This window comes from Lepisma saccharinum, chromosome 13, assembly GCF_977018435.1.
Source record: "Lepisma saccharinum chromosome 13, izLepSacc3.1, whole genome shotgun sequence".
NCBI classification, from domain to species: domain Eukaryota; kingdom Metazoa; phylum Arthropoda; class Insecta; order Zygentoma; family Lepismatidae; genus Lepisma; species Lepisma saccharinum.
The window spans coordinates 73,912,981-73,930,877 of record NC_139241.1 but is presented as its reverse complement, the minus strand read 5'-3'; the positions used below and the strand labels follow the sequence as shown (position 1 = coordinate 73,930,877).

The 17,897-nt window shown below is 35.5% G+C and overlaps 1 protein-coding gene across 2 annotated transcripts in view; it reads right to left on the bottom strand.

Moving 5' to 3' along the window:
• Positions 1–17,605, bottom strand: part of LOC145997414 (uncharacterized) — a 34,327-nt gene extending 16,722 nt beyond the window's left edge. Inside the window, exons 1-3 of one of the 2 annotated variants that reach the window (XM_083134439.1) lie at positions 17,542–17,605; positions 13,992–14,139; positions 4,115–4,282 (exon numbers count right to left, since the gene is read on the bottom strand). In XM_083134439.1, the coding sequence (XP_082990565.1) occupies positions 4,115–4,282; positions 13,992–14,126 (303 nt within the window). In that variant the 5' untranslated portion in view covers positions 14,127–14,139; positions 17,542–17,605. Of the gene's footprint in view, positions 1–4,114; positions 4,283–13,991; positions 14,140–17,495 lie in introns of both variants that reach the window. The other variant, XM_083134440.1, reaches the window with a different exon arrangement.
• Positions 17,606–17,897: the final 292 nt, after the last annotated feature.

The following is a 17,897-nucleotide window of genomic DNA, read 5'->3' as shown; positions in this document are numbered from 1 at the left end:
CTGCGTTATCCATTGATTGGATGCTAATGGCTCGACAGTATTCATCCACTGTGTTCACAAACATGGGATCTGAACAAAAGAATAATGCAGACATTAATACTAAAATACCTGAAAGTGAAGGTTTGAGAGGAGATAATTTATTATCTAGGACCACTTTTTCTTCGGAGGAAAGAAATTTCTTATTCTAGTTGATGCATTCAGTAAATGGATTGACATATGGCCAATTCATTCTCTGGATTCGGCTGAAACCATACGTTGGATATTATAGTCTTGTTCTTACTTAGGTCTACCAGATGATATTGTATCCGATAATGGTCCTGCGTTCAGTAGCCTAACTTTCCAGAACCTCTGTTCACAATACAGAATAAGGCACTTAACCATACCTCCGTACCATAGTCAGAGTAACGGAATGGCCGAGAGATATATTCACATCGTTAAAGACCATTTGAGAAAATTGGTATTGAAACACCCTAATTTAAGTTCATTACAAATGGACGCGAGGATCGCAAAGTTCTTCTGTTTTTGAGAAATTTCAGATTAGGAGAAACTCAAAGTTTGCCTTCTGCTTCCGTGTTGGGATTTCAACCAAGACTCTGGTGGATGGTAACAGATATGACTGAGTCAGAAAGGCGAGTGGAACGCCCACCATTTCTTGGATCACGACAGGGCCGAGTAGAGAAAAAGAGACTTGAAAAAACTGCATATCTTCCGAATGATCCAGTCTGGGTGCAGACCCCAAACGTAAATTCACCAAAGCATGTACCAGGAATGGTATCGTCTAGAGTTGGCAACAGCCTAATATATGAAGTGCAGTTGTTGGACGGGTCGATATGAACGGTACATGTCAGGTGGCTAAGAAAATGTGAATGTGAACCAAACTCCTCATCAACAGATCTACCCGATCCAAATCTCAAATCGACACCAGCAGGACAGCCGGAGGATGCAGAGAGGATGCAGAAAGAAGAGATAACGAAAACCAACCAAACACAGATGCTGGGAACGCACCACTCAGAAGATCGCGTACACTTAGGGGGCCTCCTGATAGATATGGTGAGACCAGCGGGGGAAAAAAAAAACCTCCAGGAGATGATAGACGCATAATAGGAAGAAGAATAATTTGTATTTTATAGCATGTTATTGATTGGTTGTCATAGTAACAATGTGTAAGATGTACGTGAATGGCTTCCAGGCATTAAAGATATGTTGTTTAATTTGAACCTACATATTTTGTATGTTTTGTGCATGTATAGATAAGAAATTATACACAACAACAACAAGGCTTACAGACGCATGCTTATATAGCATCAAAGAAGAATGGCACACACAAACCAGTGAATATCCTCCTGGAAGTGGGCACTGGGAGAAGGAAAATGACGACTAGACCTTTGAGCTTAGGTTTAAGTTACAGCAGCATTTCATTAAAAAAAATGCAACTGATGAAATTTTATAGTGCCTAAAATAACCTTTTTAAGGTTTGTGCACCTAAATCAAACCTTTTTTTTTTCTTCTTCTTTCGATATGTATGTTTAACGTTTTACAGGATTTTTATATGAAGCAGAAGTATTTGCTCGGTTTGGTGGCGAAAAAATTCAATGACTAATTTCCCTCCCTCCATGATGCTCTTCCAAATCTCTAAACAAAGCAAAGTTAATATTTGGTTGTTATGTGTAAAAAATAACCCATGGTGCAACAGCCTGTGAGGGCCAGGGCCTCACTCCCACCTGCTGAGGTGTGAAATCATTGAACCAGTTACAGGGTGATGTGTAGTCAGCATGACAAACCCCCAGTCGTTGTTGTAGGTTTCCATGACTGGGTTATGCTACTCATTCCTAGCTCCCCAATTTCCTCATGATGGTGGGTGGCCACCAGTTCCATACACAGGCCAAAATCTCAGGAGAAAAGTTGTTACACTTCCCCCATAAGACCTGTGCACGCCTCACAGCCAGAGCCAAAAACATGACACCTATAGATGTGCAGGATGGTAGTTATATGTATATGTATAAACATTTCTTGCAGATCTTTAAAAATTTTATTTTTAACAATTGTACCTAATCAGTATTTGTCAGGAACTTTTTTTTTAGAACCTATGTTATTTTGATGATAATTATTTGTTATGTATGTTGTTGAAAAAATGCATGTTTCAAGTATTGTTAACATATATACAAAAGTTGTACCACAAAAACATTTTTTATTTATAAGTTAAAAGTTCACAAAATCAACATTGTGGTACTGTAACATTTACAAAGAATTCTAGTTTTCTCCCTGATGGTGTAGTGGTAATGTCGCACCTTGTAATCAAAGGTTTGATACCCAGTGAAGGCACTTACTGTGTCGGATCCCACTTTAAACTGTAGGTCTAGTCCTAAATTCTAATGTGCTCTTCCAAATATAAAGTAACTTGCAGTTGCATTTTTCGTTATTATGCATCATTTTTCTACCTCTGGATGTTAATCATGCTAATGAGGAATGGGGAATTTACTAAACACTAAAAGGAACAAGCCCAATAAATCGTCCATGCATTACCCAGAATTTGAAGCTAGTAACTTGGGCCTTGCAGCATGCAATGCTAAAAACTTGGCTGTGACAGCTGCTATGATATAGAAACTAAAAACTAGCATGTTATGTACAAGGGTCGTTCAAGGTTGACCGGGACTTTTATTTCTGCAGAGGAAATAGGTAGCAGAAGAAACACCAAACTATGTCTGTTTTTCAAAGTATTCTCCGTGCGCGCCGAGGCACCGTTGCCATCGTTCTGGCAGCTCCCGAATTCCTTTGGCATAGAAAGCACTTGGTTGTTGTCGTAGCCACTGGAGGATATCGCTCCGCAGTGCTTCGTCTGTCATGAATTTCTTCCCTCCCAGATGGTCTTTAAGGGGTGCAAACAAATGATAATCACTGGGGGCTAAATCCGGACTGAAGGGGGGATGGGGCAGAACTTCCCAGCGCATCTCGGCCAGAGTTGTTGTTGTCACATTGGCCGTGTGAGGGCGGGCATTGTCATGGAGAAGAATGACATTTCCAGACAACATCCCAGGTCTTTTCTTGCGAATGGACTTTTGTACAGCACCACTCAACAATGTGGAGTAATACTGGGCATTAATTGTGCTCCCTTTGTCCAGAAAATCCACATGGATAATGCCCTTCATGTCCCAGAAGACACTTGCCATGATCTTTCCAGCGGACGGCTGCGTTTTGCTTTTCTTGGGGGGCGGGGAACCTTTATGCCACCACTCCATGCTGCGTCTTTTGGTCTCTGGGGTTGAATTGTGTAACCATGTTTCATCACACGTGATGATGGATTGCAACAATTCATCACCTTCTGCTTGAAACCGATTCAGAAGCTGTTCACAGACCGTCCTGCGTGTCCACTTCTGATCGAATGTCAGCTGGCGGGGAACCCACCTTGCACAGATTTTGCAGAAGCATAAGTGGTTGTGAATGATTGTCTCAACACTCCCAACACTGATATTCACCTCGGCAGCAATATCCCGCACTGTTACTCGCCGGTTCTCAAGAATCATTTTCTCAACACGTGCGATATTCACTGGTGTGACTGCAGTTGGGCGAATGTGTCCATGCGCTTAATTTGTCACCAGCTCCCGTCCTTCGCGAAACTGCTCACACCATTCGTACACTCTTGTCCGCGACATCGTTTGTTCACCATACTGTGCTTGCAATCGTCTGAAAATCTCAGCTGGTTTCACTTTCTCCTTCACGAGAAATTTGATTACACACCGCTGCTCCACAGCCACAGACACACTGCTTGCCGCCATGTTTGCTGCAACTGCTGCGCATGCGCGAAATAACTCATGCCGGGCGCTAGTTACTTGCGAAGGAATACATTACGTCACCCGCACGTTTCATCATGATCCGGCTATTCATCGATTTTTTACGTACGAAAATCCTGGTCAACCTTGAACGACCCTTGTACATCAATGTGAAATTAATCTCTTACAATAATGGAAAACAGAATATGGAATTAGGAACATGAAAAATACTAATTTTATTATCTGCATGCATTTCAAAGACAGTCTATGCTTTGTTACACACCAAACAAACAGCAATGTTTATATTGCATTAGAGTTCCAGTGTAAAACATGAATAACTTCCATACCTCAATTGATGTTGTGCTGTCTACAATAGAACAGTTCCATGCCGATTCTGCATATTTTGTTAGCAATTTCTCGGCTTTCAAAGATGATTTCCAGAAGTCATAAAAAACACTCAAATAATGCGAACACTTAGCACAGATCAGTTTTGGAAGAGCATCATTTTTATCAATCTGCAAAAAAATGTAACACATATTAGAGATATACCAATTAAAAAAATACAATTTTAATTCAATTCCCGTGCATCTTTTTCAAGATCTATAAAAAGATTGTGTTCATAGCTCTCAAAGAAGATATTCTACAATGGCAGTCTAAAGAATTTTAAAACACACTTTATGTGTTATTAATATTATTAACTCCTCCAAACATTAAATAACTGCATAGCTGAATGGCTAGTGTTTCTTGCAACATATTACTAAAAGTTATCCATAGAAAATTACACACACATTTGTCTAACAGAGCTAAAATCAAGTTAAAGTTTTTCATGTAGTATTTCTTTACAAATCACTTGTGGATTGAGGGCATTGGATACAGTTATGCATAAGGTGCTCATTTGCTAAATTTTATCAATTTACTTGATATTGAAAAAGATCCATTGTACTCTAGTCTATGTACTTCTCTTTGAGGCAGTTGCAAGCAGCTCCTTGTGTCAATTATTAGGCTAGATAAAGTCTATGAAAAATATCAATAAATATGTTAGACTCAAGCGTGCTTTCCTTGCAGAATGGGAAGAAAACAGTCCATGTTAACATTTTCAAAAATCAGAACAGTGCTTTGTCATTTTTTTTTAGTCCGACATATTATTCTTCAACATTTGTTCATTTCTTTGCAGTTATACTAACACTTGAATAGAGCAAGAAATAATACTGCCATAAGTGTCCTTGTAAAATTCTAACCAGTAAAAGATCTGGCACCAGCCCATGTAGATCGATTTCCCTCCATGGAAATCACAGTTTCTTTCATACATACACCACGTGATTACTAAAAGTAGGCAGGAATTAAGAAAATTCCAGAATACTGCAAAATATATTACATATTTGATTATAATTATATAATACTTTACACATTTCACATACATATTTTAACTACATAATCTAGGATTCTACATAAATCACCTAAAGTTTAATTATGTAGTGAACAAAACAACAAGTTTTATTCTCAGGAAACAAGAAAAAAGTTGTTCAAGACTGTACTAGAATTTTTAATTAATTTCTCACGCAGTTTTGAGTTAATATTTATGCGAGAGGCAAAAAATCGCAAAAGTGTGTTCCAAAACCTAGGAAATACATTTCAATGTTTGCAGATTGATAAAAAAAAACTGACAAGCTTTAATTACAAGAACAGACCAAGGGGGGGGGGGGGGGGGGGCAAGCTGTTACTGCTAAAAATTTATTTCCTACAGTGAACCCTCATTTTTTATTTTGTAATAATTCAAGTACAATAAAAATAAAAGAAAATGGATTTAATCCACAGACAATGAAATGTGTATTTTAAAATATTTATTTCACAGATCAGTTGTGCCAAGAATATTAACAATTACAGGTTGCAATACTGAAAATATTTTACAGAAACTTGTTTTACTTCTTGTTCTGGGAATAAATTACTGTTCACCACATATAGAGCGACTATAAGGGTCATTCCATACCATTTTGACCAACCCGTGTCACCTCATCGTTTAAAAAAAAAAAAAAATTTAACCAGTTATTTCTACATCTTTCAAGTGTTCAAAACAGACATTGATCTTTTATCTCAGGCTTGCGTTTGGATTTGGCAGACATTTATAATCGGCAGCATTTTCAGACCTTTACGAAAATCGCTTTAACTTCAGTTCTGCAATTCCAAGTGTAATGATTCAAAACCTATTCTCTTCGAAAATAAACTCTCTTTCTTTTGGTTTCTTACCATTTTTGTTTCCAGATTAGTAGTTTACATGCTATAATATATTAGATAATTTCTTTTTTCATAATTTCTCATCTTTGGGGCCCAAAATAACCATGAATGGGATAAAACACCTTAACCATATTCTTATATTTACTGTGTGGTGCCAGGCAAGTCCGAAAATTGTTAAACATATAAGGTGCCTTGGTCCCCCTTTTTCCCTAACTACCACAAATTGAAAATTTTGAAAAAATCCAAGGCTGATGCTCTGTATCCCAAAATGGGAAACAGAGGAAAGATCTGAAATTTGCACCAAAGTAAGATCTCTTGAGGCTCGACATATTAAAATTTGGCGAAGGTGTTTTTCCGAATATGAAAAATATTTAAGATTAAATTTACCCAAAAATAGCCCATTGATTATACTAAATAAAGTATGTGTAGAAGTGGGAAATGAAGATATTGCAACACAAAAGATAAATACCTTTGAAATGTACACTTATTATTAAAAATGTATATTAAATATGAAACTATGTACAGGGTGATTCAAAAGTCGTGAACCACACGATTACCTTTAAAATGATTGGAGTAAAAATGTTCAAAGCATTAGATGTATCTTGGATTTTCCTGGCTAAGTTCTGGAGTTGAAAACCATTGGATGCTTTTTTTATATCCATTGAATTCATCTTTGGATCTGTAATGGACACTTTCATTTGGTTGAGATTTGCTATGGATAAGAAAATGTATGTTCTGGAAAAGAACTGGACCTAATCTGGATATTTATATTTATTAGGCATGCTCTGGACATTGTAAAGCCTTTCCGAGATAGACTGATTCAACTGTTCTAGAGTAGGCCATTATTTGGGTATTTTTTTTACACATAATTTGGATACGAAAACATTTCTAGGATTAGATTTAGATTTATCAAGAGGCTTATCAGGATGTGTTTTTGTAAATATGGCATGCATATTTAGTTTTTTGACAAAAACACAAAATGTGAAATAACACATTGAAATGTTAATTTTTCATGTTTCTGAAAGGTGTAAGGTGAATTTTCCTACAGTTTTGTCACGAAATAATGCGAAATTTTGAGTTTATTTACCGATGCGACATTTTCTGAAGTCAGAATTATTATGTGTGTTATGCAATTCATGAGAAATTGATTAATTCTGCTGTAAATATTTGAGAAGCAAAAATGGACCCCTTTATATAGCAATAAACTTAATATTCTGGTAACTACTTAAACGTGCAATTAGAAGGGATATGTTTATTTTGTGTAATATGTGCAGTTTTTTAATCAAATTTGGGATTATATACTCTTCTACAGTAAAAACTGCATATCCCGGAACCTCTATAAGAAGGAAACCTTAAATAAGGAAAAAAAATACCCCAGAAGGGACCAATTTTATACCTGAAAATGACCTGCTTAAGGCGGAAACCGCCTTAACGTGGAAAAGGAACACCATTTAAAGACAAACGAGATGTTTTTATTCTCAGTAAGACTGAAATTTCTTCCTTTATTTGTTCGCTCGCAAGAAAACAATGCAATACTGTAAGTGGAACACGTCTCTGTTGCCACTCGCTTATCGGTAACATTGTCGATATGAAAGAATGCGCTACAATACTCATAGCTGTTACGATTCAGTTTCTTTCTTTCATCTCTCATCCTCTTTCTCCACCTTTCTTTGTCTATTTCTCCTCTGTTCTTTCGTCATCTTTCTATTTTTATTGTTATTTATCTTCGTTTCTTTCTTTTATCTCAATCTTTCTCTTTTCCTCTATGCACATCGCGCTAGGAGTCCCGGGTTTGAAAAGATACACAGCGAAATTTTATTTCATTTGCCGCTTTTGAACCCGAAATTGACTGTTTTTGTACCAAAATATTGCATTTTTATTTACCAAAAATATGTGTGTCTAACAATAGAACATAAGTTTTATTTAACATGTGCCCTCTTCTTGCTTTCTTAGGAACGTACAATTCTGAAAGGTACTTCATATTTATGCCTCATATGCAGAAGCACGTACACTGAACATTACGAAAACAGTTGCCAATACATACGCAATATAGAATCGAATACAGTGGATCTGCTCTATTGGTCAGGTAATTGATAAGCAAAAGAATGTTTCAGTTTCAACTCTATTACTACCTCATGTAATCTTAATTAGTCCATCAATACTAACTCAAAGACTGCTAACTTTTACCTAAATGATCAGTTGTGTGGATCAGACAATGGATCCCTGCCAGTGAATTATATGACTGTTTATCAAAATTTTATTGTAAGTCGACTTTATGTTCAGGAAGGGTAATTGGAAATGAAAAAAGTGTAGAGCGGAATTCAAACCAACGTACAATGTCTCCACTAAGGAGCAAACCAGAGACCTTTAATTACAATGCTACGTTGTTAGCATTACTCAATCTGGGAGGCTCGTGTTGCCTTCTCGGGTGATCTTCTGGCAACTTGTAATTTAATACACCTTTATATTACAGAGTTTATTATACCTAATATAATGTACATAGCGTAATGCTTATGATGTAAATAAGTGTACATAAGACTTCCATCCTAAACAAATGATAAAGTGCTCAAATGAAACATACATCTAATATTTTGTGTGATAAATACTATGATTGAAATGCTGGAACATCATGCTATAATGTATAATTTGAGCAATAGATACATAAATTACAATCAAATTCATGTTTAATGCTGAAAAAATGACAAGGATGTAAAATATTAATGTCCATTTTTGAAAATGATATGACTTTATATTGGATAACCAGCATTGGACTTTCTTTATAGAAGAAACATTATGTCCAGAAATATATATCTCTAGTACTGGGCATTGTGGATATCCAATGCATATCCTCAGAGATTTGTGTTGCATGTTCGAGTTCTGTGGTTTTCTTTCTTTCTATTCCTCTAGGAATAGTTCGATGTAAAATTGTACCCTTGAGTTCAAAGTGATTCCTTCCGAGGAGGAGGGATATGGTTCCATAATCAAAGACACATAATTTAATCTAATACATAACGAAAATGCTTTGAACTTTATACTCCAAGTATTTTAAAGATAACCATGTGGTTTACGACTTTTGACTCCCTCTGTACATATTTCATATGTAATACACATTTTTAATAAGTCTATATTTCAAAGGTATTTATGTTTTGTGTTGCAATATCTTCATTTCCCACTTCTACACGTGTTTTACTAAGTATATTCAAGAGGTTGGTAAATTTAATCTGAAATATTTTTCTTATTCAGAAAAACACCTTTGCCAAAGATGAGAAACTACGAAAAAAAAATATCAAATATAAAGGGTTTTTCAATAAGAATGATATGATTTTACAATGAAATAAAATAAAAATTATTTCAGATACAACCAAACTTTTTATATTATTTTGAAGCATAGTTTATTACATTATGTTTTGAATAACACATCATTTAAATGTCCACCTCGACTTCGTGCACACGAGTGAATTTGATTAACCCAATTTTCGATGACTTTGTGCAATAACTCCGGCCTAATGTCACTATGTTCAATCATAATGCATCAAGGTTTCGTGGTCTGTTTGCATAGACTACAGATTTCAAATAACCCCACAAAAAGCAATCTAAAGGAGTTATACAGGTGTAAACCCATGTCTTTTCGCAAAATGCACCAAGTTGTCATTCTTCTAAGCCCTAATTCTTGAGCACGATGAGGAATCGATAAATTTGGAACCTCTGCAATGATACCTCTTATAGCAGCAATGTTCTCTTCACTTCTTGCATTTTGACCTCTTGCTGGTATATTTTTGCATCGTGTGAAGAGTAAAATCCCTTTCAAATTTTTCAACAATTCGATGAATAGCAAGCACAGAAGGGCGATTATATGGACCATAGTTTTTGCGAAGTGCACGTTGAGTATTTAGAAAAGAACGTCTATTTTCATAATTTTTTTGGATAAAAACCAAACGTTCTTGAAGTGTGTATTTAGCCATTATGAATTGTCGCACTATACTAAACACAATGACAACTAGTGACAGTTATAACATTTGAAGCATAGTTGCCAGTTAATTTCAAAATCATGTCATTCTTATTGGAAAACCCTTTATTATAGTATAGCATGGAAACTACTAATCTGGAAGCAAAAATGGTAATAAACCCAAAGAAAAAGCATTTATTTTTTAAGAGAATGGTTTTTGAATCATTACATTTGGAATTAGAGAACAGAAGGCCTGAAAACGCTGAAATCACCGCACTCCGTTCATTGAAAATGGCTGCCAAATCCAAATACAAGCCTGAAAAAAAAATCAATGCCAGTTTTGAACACTTGAAAGATGTAGAAATAAGTGGATAAATTATTTATATATTTTAAAATGGTAAGGCAACAAATTAATTCAAAATTGGTTGAAATGGTATGGAATGACCCACAAAAGAAATGATTTCTTTCAGTTTTATAGGAACCAAAACTTTATTGAAGTAGTCAAAATACTTTCATGTTTCTTTTATATAGGCTTCATCTGGAGGGATGTGCACTGGGCCAAAAATACCCACAATCAAAATTGCTCCTTAATTCCGAATTTTAATTGTTTTAAAGCATGTATATGGAAATACCATCATTGATCATTTTGCATTGAATCACACAATTGATAAAAATGAGTAAAAAAGAACATTTTGAAATACCAAACTGAAATGTATGAGCATATGTTCGGCAAGATTTACCCACACGGTGTTTCTACTACCCTGCAAGAGGAACTAACTAACAACCGATTCAAGGTCCCGATACACTCAAGGGTTCAGTGCAAAGATACTGAGAAGGGTGGCCTGATACTCATCGGAAGTGATAAAAAAATATATTTCAAAATCGACTGGAAGTTTTACCCATACATGCATCCATATGGGTTATGTTTGTACATTTCTAAATTACAGATTTTCTGTGTATGATCCCCTTTTTCACATGGCAGTTATTAATACCATAATCCAATTCATTCACAAAAAAATAGAGCACATTATTGTGTATTTTCCATGTGAAACCATTAGCATTACTTATAAACTTGCGCAAGATATACAAAATATGTAGCTTCCGTCTCCAGTGTCTGTATTTTTAATGGTTTTCATTATCTCTTCCTTCTGGCGCCTCAGGCTGTCCTGATGGTGCTGATTCAAGATCTACCCTCATGTTTCCATAGCCATCTAACATGTACTACGCATGTTGATGTATTCAACAATTGCACTTTACATGTTAAACTATTGCCAAGCTTTGATAAAACTGTTCCTGGTAGCTTCAGTGAATTTATCTTCAGCATCTGCACCCAGACTGGATCATTTCAAAGATATATATTTATATTAAGCCTCTTCTCCTGTACTCTGCCTCTCCATGATCCAAGGAATTGTGTTCTCACTCAGTAACATATGTTACCATCCACCAGAGTCTAGGGTTAGAATCCCAACAGAAAAGAAGATGAAAAACTTTGTACTTCACCTAATCTCGAATTTTTCAAAAACAGAACAACTGCATCCATTTGTAATGAACTCAAGTTGGGATGTTCCAATGCTAGTTTTCTCAAATGGTCTGTAACATATCTCGCAACTATTCTGTTGCTTGGGCTATGGTATGGAGGTATGTTCAAATGCCTTATCCTGTACCGTGAGCAAAAGCTCTGGAAAGTTAGACTGCTGAACTCAGGGCTATAATGTAATACAAAATTGTCAGGTAGACCCAAGCTAGAACGAGACTAATATGAAATGTATTGTCTCAGCGGAATCCAGTAATTGAACAGGCCATATGCCAACCCATTTCTTTCCTCTGACGAAAAAAAATGATTATGTGTACTCTCTATGCCATGAGTGAAGCTTCTGACCACTCATTCATCAGACACTATCCTACTTTTCTGGTAATCTAGGATTTATGTTTGTGTTTTTTCTTTGGTTCAGATCTGTTATTTGTCAGCAGTGTTACACTGCGATAACACTTTTCTCCAACCTGGATGAATACTGTCAAGCCATGAGCGCTCAATCAATGGATAATGCAGTTCTTCTTCATACAGTATAACTGGCAATTTATCAGATACATCATTGAAGAATCAACCAGGGTTTGACACTTTAACATCAATAATTACACCTCATAATGTTACTGGAGTGAATTGTGTTCGCTGATGGGGCAAACCATTCTTTGGAACACTTATTAGCTAACATGCACTGTTCTGCTGACACAAGACCACTGGTACCATCTATAGCTTGTGTTTTTGACTTGAAACTGACTCTCCTAGGTTCTGAATGAGTGAGTGTCACATCCTGAACTTGTGTGTTTTCTATGCTTGATGAAACAGTACAAGGGCTATCTACTGGTTGATGATAATCAAACTTATGCATACAATGAAGACAAATCATGAAATTCGTTGTGCATGCTTTGTTCCCCAATAATAGCCTCTAAAGATTTAATATTCAACGTAGAAGTTTGATCAGCGGTAATTGTCTTACTCGTAACTGCATGGTTCTTTTTCCTAAGCTTGCATTTCAAATGCCAGTGGCCTTTCTCTTGCAAATTCAACTATGTTACGGCTACATTCCTTTTCATGTGAGAACATTTGTGTTTCTAGTTCAATTAAGTCCAACTGAAGTGCAATAACTTGACATTTTGCTGGAGTCCATGTAGGTTCAGACAGTTTTTCTTTTTTCTAATGGTGTCAGACTGAACACCTACAAGTACTTGCTCTATGATAGCTTCCTGTAAGTATTGTCCAAAACTACATTTAAATGCTTGTTGCTTAACACGTACCATAAATTGTATTGCATTCCATTTTCTACACTATCTTGTATGCACTTCCTAGGATTGTAACGCTCCTCAATTTGCTTACTCTCTGGACATAATACTTGACCAGATTATCCTTGATCATTGAATATGTTAGCTGTTCTAGTGCAAGGACACTTTTCATCATTTTTATAGCTTCAGATCTTATAACTGAAATAAGCATGGATACCTTTCTGGCTCCATTAACATTCTGAGCTAAACATATCACACTAATTTAAACTTTGACGTCGACCAATCATTGTAAATGATACACATGTAATCTTGGGTTCTTACGGTTGAAATTGATCAAACCGACAAACTCTCTCTTTGCATAAATCTATACTGGAATGAAGATTGACCAGTACCCTTTGTGACATCTTCATCCACAATTCCATCGGGAATCACTGAGAATATCCTGAAGAACTGATAGATGCAGTCTTGTGTATTCTGTATGTGAATGCAGTAGCATTACCATAAATTGCACAGGACATACAAATGTACTGGTAATGGCAAAATAAGTAAATCCCGCACATGCTTGTCCATGTACCTTGTGTTTTCTGTTCCACATATACACAAGTTATGTTGCTGACTTTACCACAAATGCAAAAGGTCAATTAGTCACCGAAAATGTACAGGTCGAAGAAAAACATCTTCTTGACTTTGCTGCATATCCATACAAAAAGCGTGGCGTATGATTTTGCTGTTACTTAAACTATGCACTAACTTACGCACATAAGTGAATCATTTCCAAATCTTGCAGCTACATTTCTCACACAGTCTGTTGTAGAATCTGTAATTCTAAAGTTGCATGCCTTGATTTCTTAGGGCTCCATATGTAGGTCTTCTGAACATTATCAACTGATGTATGTGGTTTTCCAGAACGTTTGCCTTTGCATAACAAACAATGTTCTGAAACTTCTTACTCCAATTGCACATGACTGACTTGTCACTGAAGGTTAAATGTGGTTAAATTCTCCAACCTGGATGAATACTGTCAAGCCATGAGTGCTCAATCAATGGATAATGCAGTTCTTCTTCACACAGTATATATAACTGGCAATTTATCCGATACATCATTTAATGATAAATCAACCAGGATGCTGTACGGGAGAAACAGAATTTGTTTTCACTAGTTGCAGCACATCAAATAAAATAATGTTTATGAATATACAGTGAAAAATATTATCACTGAACAAGTACCTAATTGGTACTATTTGTAACCAGTATTTTCTGCTCACCTTAAGATGTGGAAGACATGTCCTTATTTTGATTTCAAAGTCCTCCTTTTCATCAAATATATTGGCAACATTATTTTCATCCCTCCATGCACAGAAACGGCAAAATTTTGTGTAGTCGAAGAGCTCAGCATCCATTTTGACAGAAAAACTGCAAAATAAATTAAGAAAAATGGTTTTACAATACATGGGTAAAGCATCTATTCAAGTTAAAAAGCATATCAGAAGCAATTTTGCTCATCACACTATGACAATAACATGTATATTATTTTACAATTATTCTCTGCTCCATCGTGTTAGTCATGATGAATACTTTCGCTTCATGTAATTTAAGCCACGAATTCACATTGAAGATATACTGTTCTTCGCTGCTGCTGATGCTTGATTATTTATTTTCCAATGCAATCTCGCACATTGCAGTCTCAATATCAGTTACAATGATATTGAGAAATTAATTTAGTACAATTACATTTCTTTTTACTCCAAGAGAAGTAAAAAAGCATATAAATCAGAAATAAACACATATTAGACATTTATATATGCATACATACATATTTTTTACACATTGCACTACATTTACGTAATTCAGCGGTTTTGCTGTGTATTTTGCTTGTTTTGGCTACATAAAAATCCAGGCTTTAATTATAAGGTTACCATCAGTTGCATGGTTGAGTGGCTTGTTCACCTTCGATCACGTGGTCACTTTTATGTTTATTTTTAACAGTTACCACACACTTCTGTGACACTGTCTTCAATAGTAATCCACAGCCGTATAACACCTGAATCTGATGTGTACTCTGTCTTTCAATACAAGCATACAACTTATAAAATTTCATCGCTTAGAAGCAACAGAACTACACAGCTGAGTTTATAACAAAGATAAAGAATATTCAGCTACACAAAACCACATCTGCACAGTATAGTTCACAGTGTTACAATCTCACAATGAATATCAATGGGTAACACTTGTCACCTGCGCACAAAATGGGGCTTAAGCTAATTAAGGCAATCAACATAAAGTGACCAGTGAACACGGCAAACTGGCATATTCAAATTGTGATCACATTTGCATGCAAATAGTTTCAGAACATAACATTAGTGGAGTACCTTTGCACTCTGTAAAACTAACTGTGATTGGCATTTTTTAATATACTTACATCCTGAAATAAAAATATAACTAAATATTATAAGTAGTACTCCATTCACAAAATACGATTTCTGAAAGCAAATTAATTTCACACTTTAACAGATGAAACTAAATAATAAAAAGTCCAAAAATATAACATTTTCTAAAAAAAATAAAACTTCATATGTCACACACTAAATTTCTGATATGGATTACTTTTTGAAAGTTATGCTCAAACATAGTTGTGCATATGTAAATAGAAAACCGCAAAAGTGATAATCACAGTATCTTACATAGATAAAAGAGAAAAAAGAAATGAAGCTAGAATATATTTTTCTTACATGAAACATTGGTGACATAGGTGTAAGTGCAAGTGTCTAGAATGCTAGAAGATAGCAGCAACGGGACTGTATGTAATAGTAGAAAATTAGGTGATAGCTACTTGATTAAAAATTTTGAACAAGATTAACTGCATGCATATTTAGTATTGCAAAGTGCTGTAACATCTTTTTTGCAATTTTGAATTATATTTAACATATATTTTTGGTGGAGAACACAGATTACCATTAAAATATAGCAGTATAGAAAAGATCCATCATATCATTAATGTGAACATTTAAAACTATAAATTCATATTTCAAATTATGTAAAGTATATCAAATGTTACTATATATTGCACAATAATTACAAGGAAAGTAACAATATATATTTGTACATATGATTGATTTGTTTTATTTTACTTCACTTTTGTGTCACTTTTTGCTAATTTGCGAAGATGGGGATGAGTGATGATATGATGAAATAAATTACATTGTATTAAAAATATTGGTAAATGTCTGTTATATCGGAGACACATTTCTTCATTTTTACACAAGAAACTACTTACGGAAATGAGTTTCTGTAGCATTTTGAAAGTTCGTGGAGGTATTTTCTCACCGCAGAATGCAGCACAACAAGAAATAAGCACTTTTGCATTTTGTGCAAAGCGACAACATTATGTCGTAGTTTCCATTATGTACCTGCAGATGGCACGAGCGTTGAAAGTCACACGGTCTCGCCAGTGTTTCCAAACGTGCCTTTTTTTACGAGAATTTTTCTTTTTAACTATGCTTACATAACCTAACCTTGCTGTAAATGGTCCGTGTGGCTATCGTGAATGTTTTTTGGGGCTATCTGTCAATGGTTCGTGGGGCTATCGTGAATGGTTTTTGGGGCTATCCGTCAATGGTTTGTGGGTCTATCGTGGATGGTTTTTGGGGCTATCCATCAATGGTTTGTGGGTCTATCGTGAATGGTTTTTGGGGCTATCCGTCAATGGTTTGTGATGACACAATGAACACGAAAGTGGGTATTTTTCGGTTAGGAAGGTTGAAACAATGCATACCCACTCCAAATCGACAAAACACAAGCACGACGCATGATGATCCACAGCTGTGCGCACCATATTGTATGTTCCGCAATGGAAGAAAGGAACCAAAAGAATTACTCGTAATGTGAAAAATCGAAGTTATTTTCGTGTACAAAGCATAATGGCACCTTCAACTATGTTCTGCAATACACAATTGGTAAGTACGAACCATCCGAAACACAAAATCTGAGATTTTAATGTGTCTTCGATATAACAAGACATTTACCAAAATATTAATTGAAGGTTGTCTGAACATGGTGGTAGTTCCCTTTGCAATGTAAGATAAAAATATAATCTATTTGCACATGGAGTAATTTTTAAGAATTTATACTTCAATAATAACAATTCTGCTATCTAAAAACCAGATCTGGGGGGGGGGAAGGGTTGGACCCCCTGCACCCCTAAATACATCCAACACAGAAGTGATAATCGACCTAACAGATAACATTTTTCAATTGTCTTATTTTCGAGGATGGACAATTGTTCACTGGAACTATATTTCTTATTTAACGGCAATGTAACTTTGCACAATTACAATAGCTGGGTTGTAACACCCATGCTGAATATGTAACATACATATTAATTAGTTGCAATAGGAATGAAACACAAATGCAGGCATGCAAGTAAAATGAAAACAGAAGTCTGACAACATCAAATTTTCCGGCATTTCTACATGTGTGAAAAAAGTTGGTGTACTGGCGGCAAACCAGAGAACATGGGAGAATACGCCACTGAACATAGTTGACCTTACGATGTCTTCTGTACAATGTCGATAGTTTTATTGCAATTCACCCTACTTTGTAGATATTTTCCCCATGTTCCATTAATACGCTTTCCACACCAAAATGGTAGCAAATCCACACGATCCAAAATATACCAATTCTTATGCATTAATTCCTAAAAGAAAACTGTTAAGAAGTTTTTTGTTTATCAGGACTGACTCTTGCTACTGGAATCTTCTTACTTCACGTACCTGGAATATAGATCACAAATAGAGAATAAGAAAATTCTACACTCACATTAACAAACAATCTTCTCAACAGACCGCTTCCCGCCAATTCGCTTGCCACTGTTGCCAATTCTCCTTTTCGTCCGTACAGTATTTCCCTTTTCATTAAGGCAGTGTTGTCACTTGAAGGGAAATTTCCCTCAGCAGGGAAATTCTAAAAGGGAGAAGGTAATTTTGGTAAAATATTCAGACTGAATAGTACCATAGAAATGTTTAAAAAGTTTACCATAAAACAAAGTGTTTGAAACATGTTTTTCTTCAGACTCGATTAAAACATATTTTGATACTTGATGTTTGATAGTTTATGGTTATTTGCTTGTTTTGTAACTATGCCCTTTCATTCAATGCATGTCATTCTGTTTATTG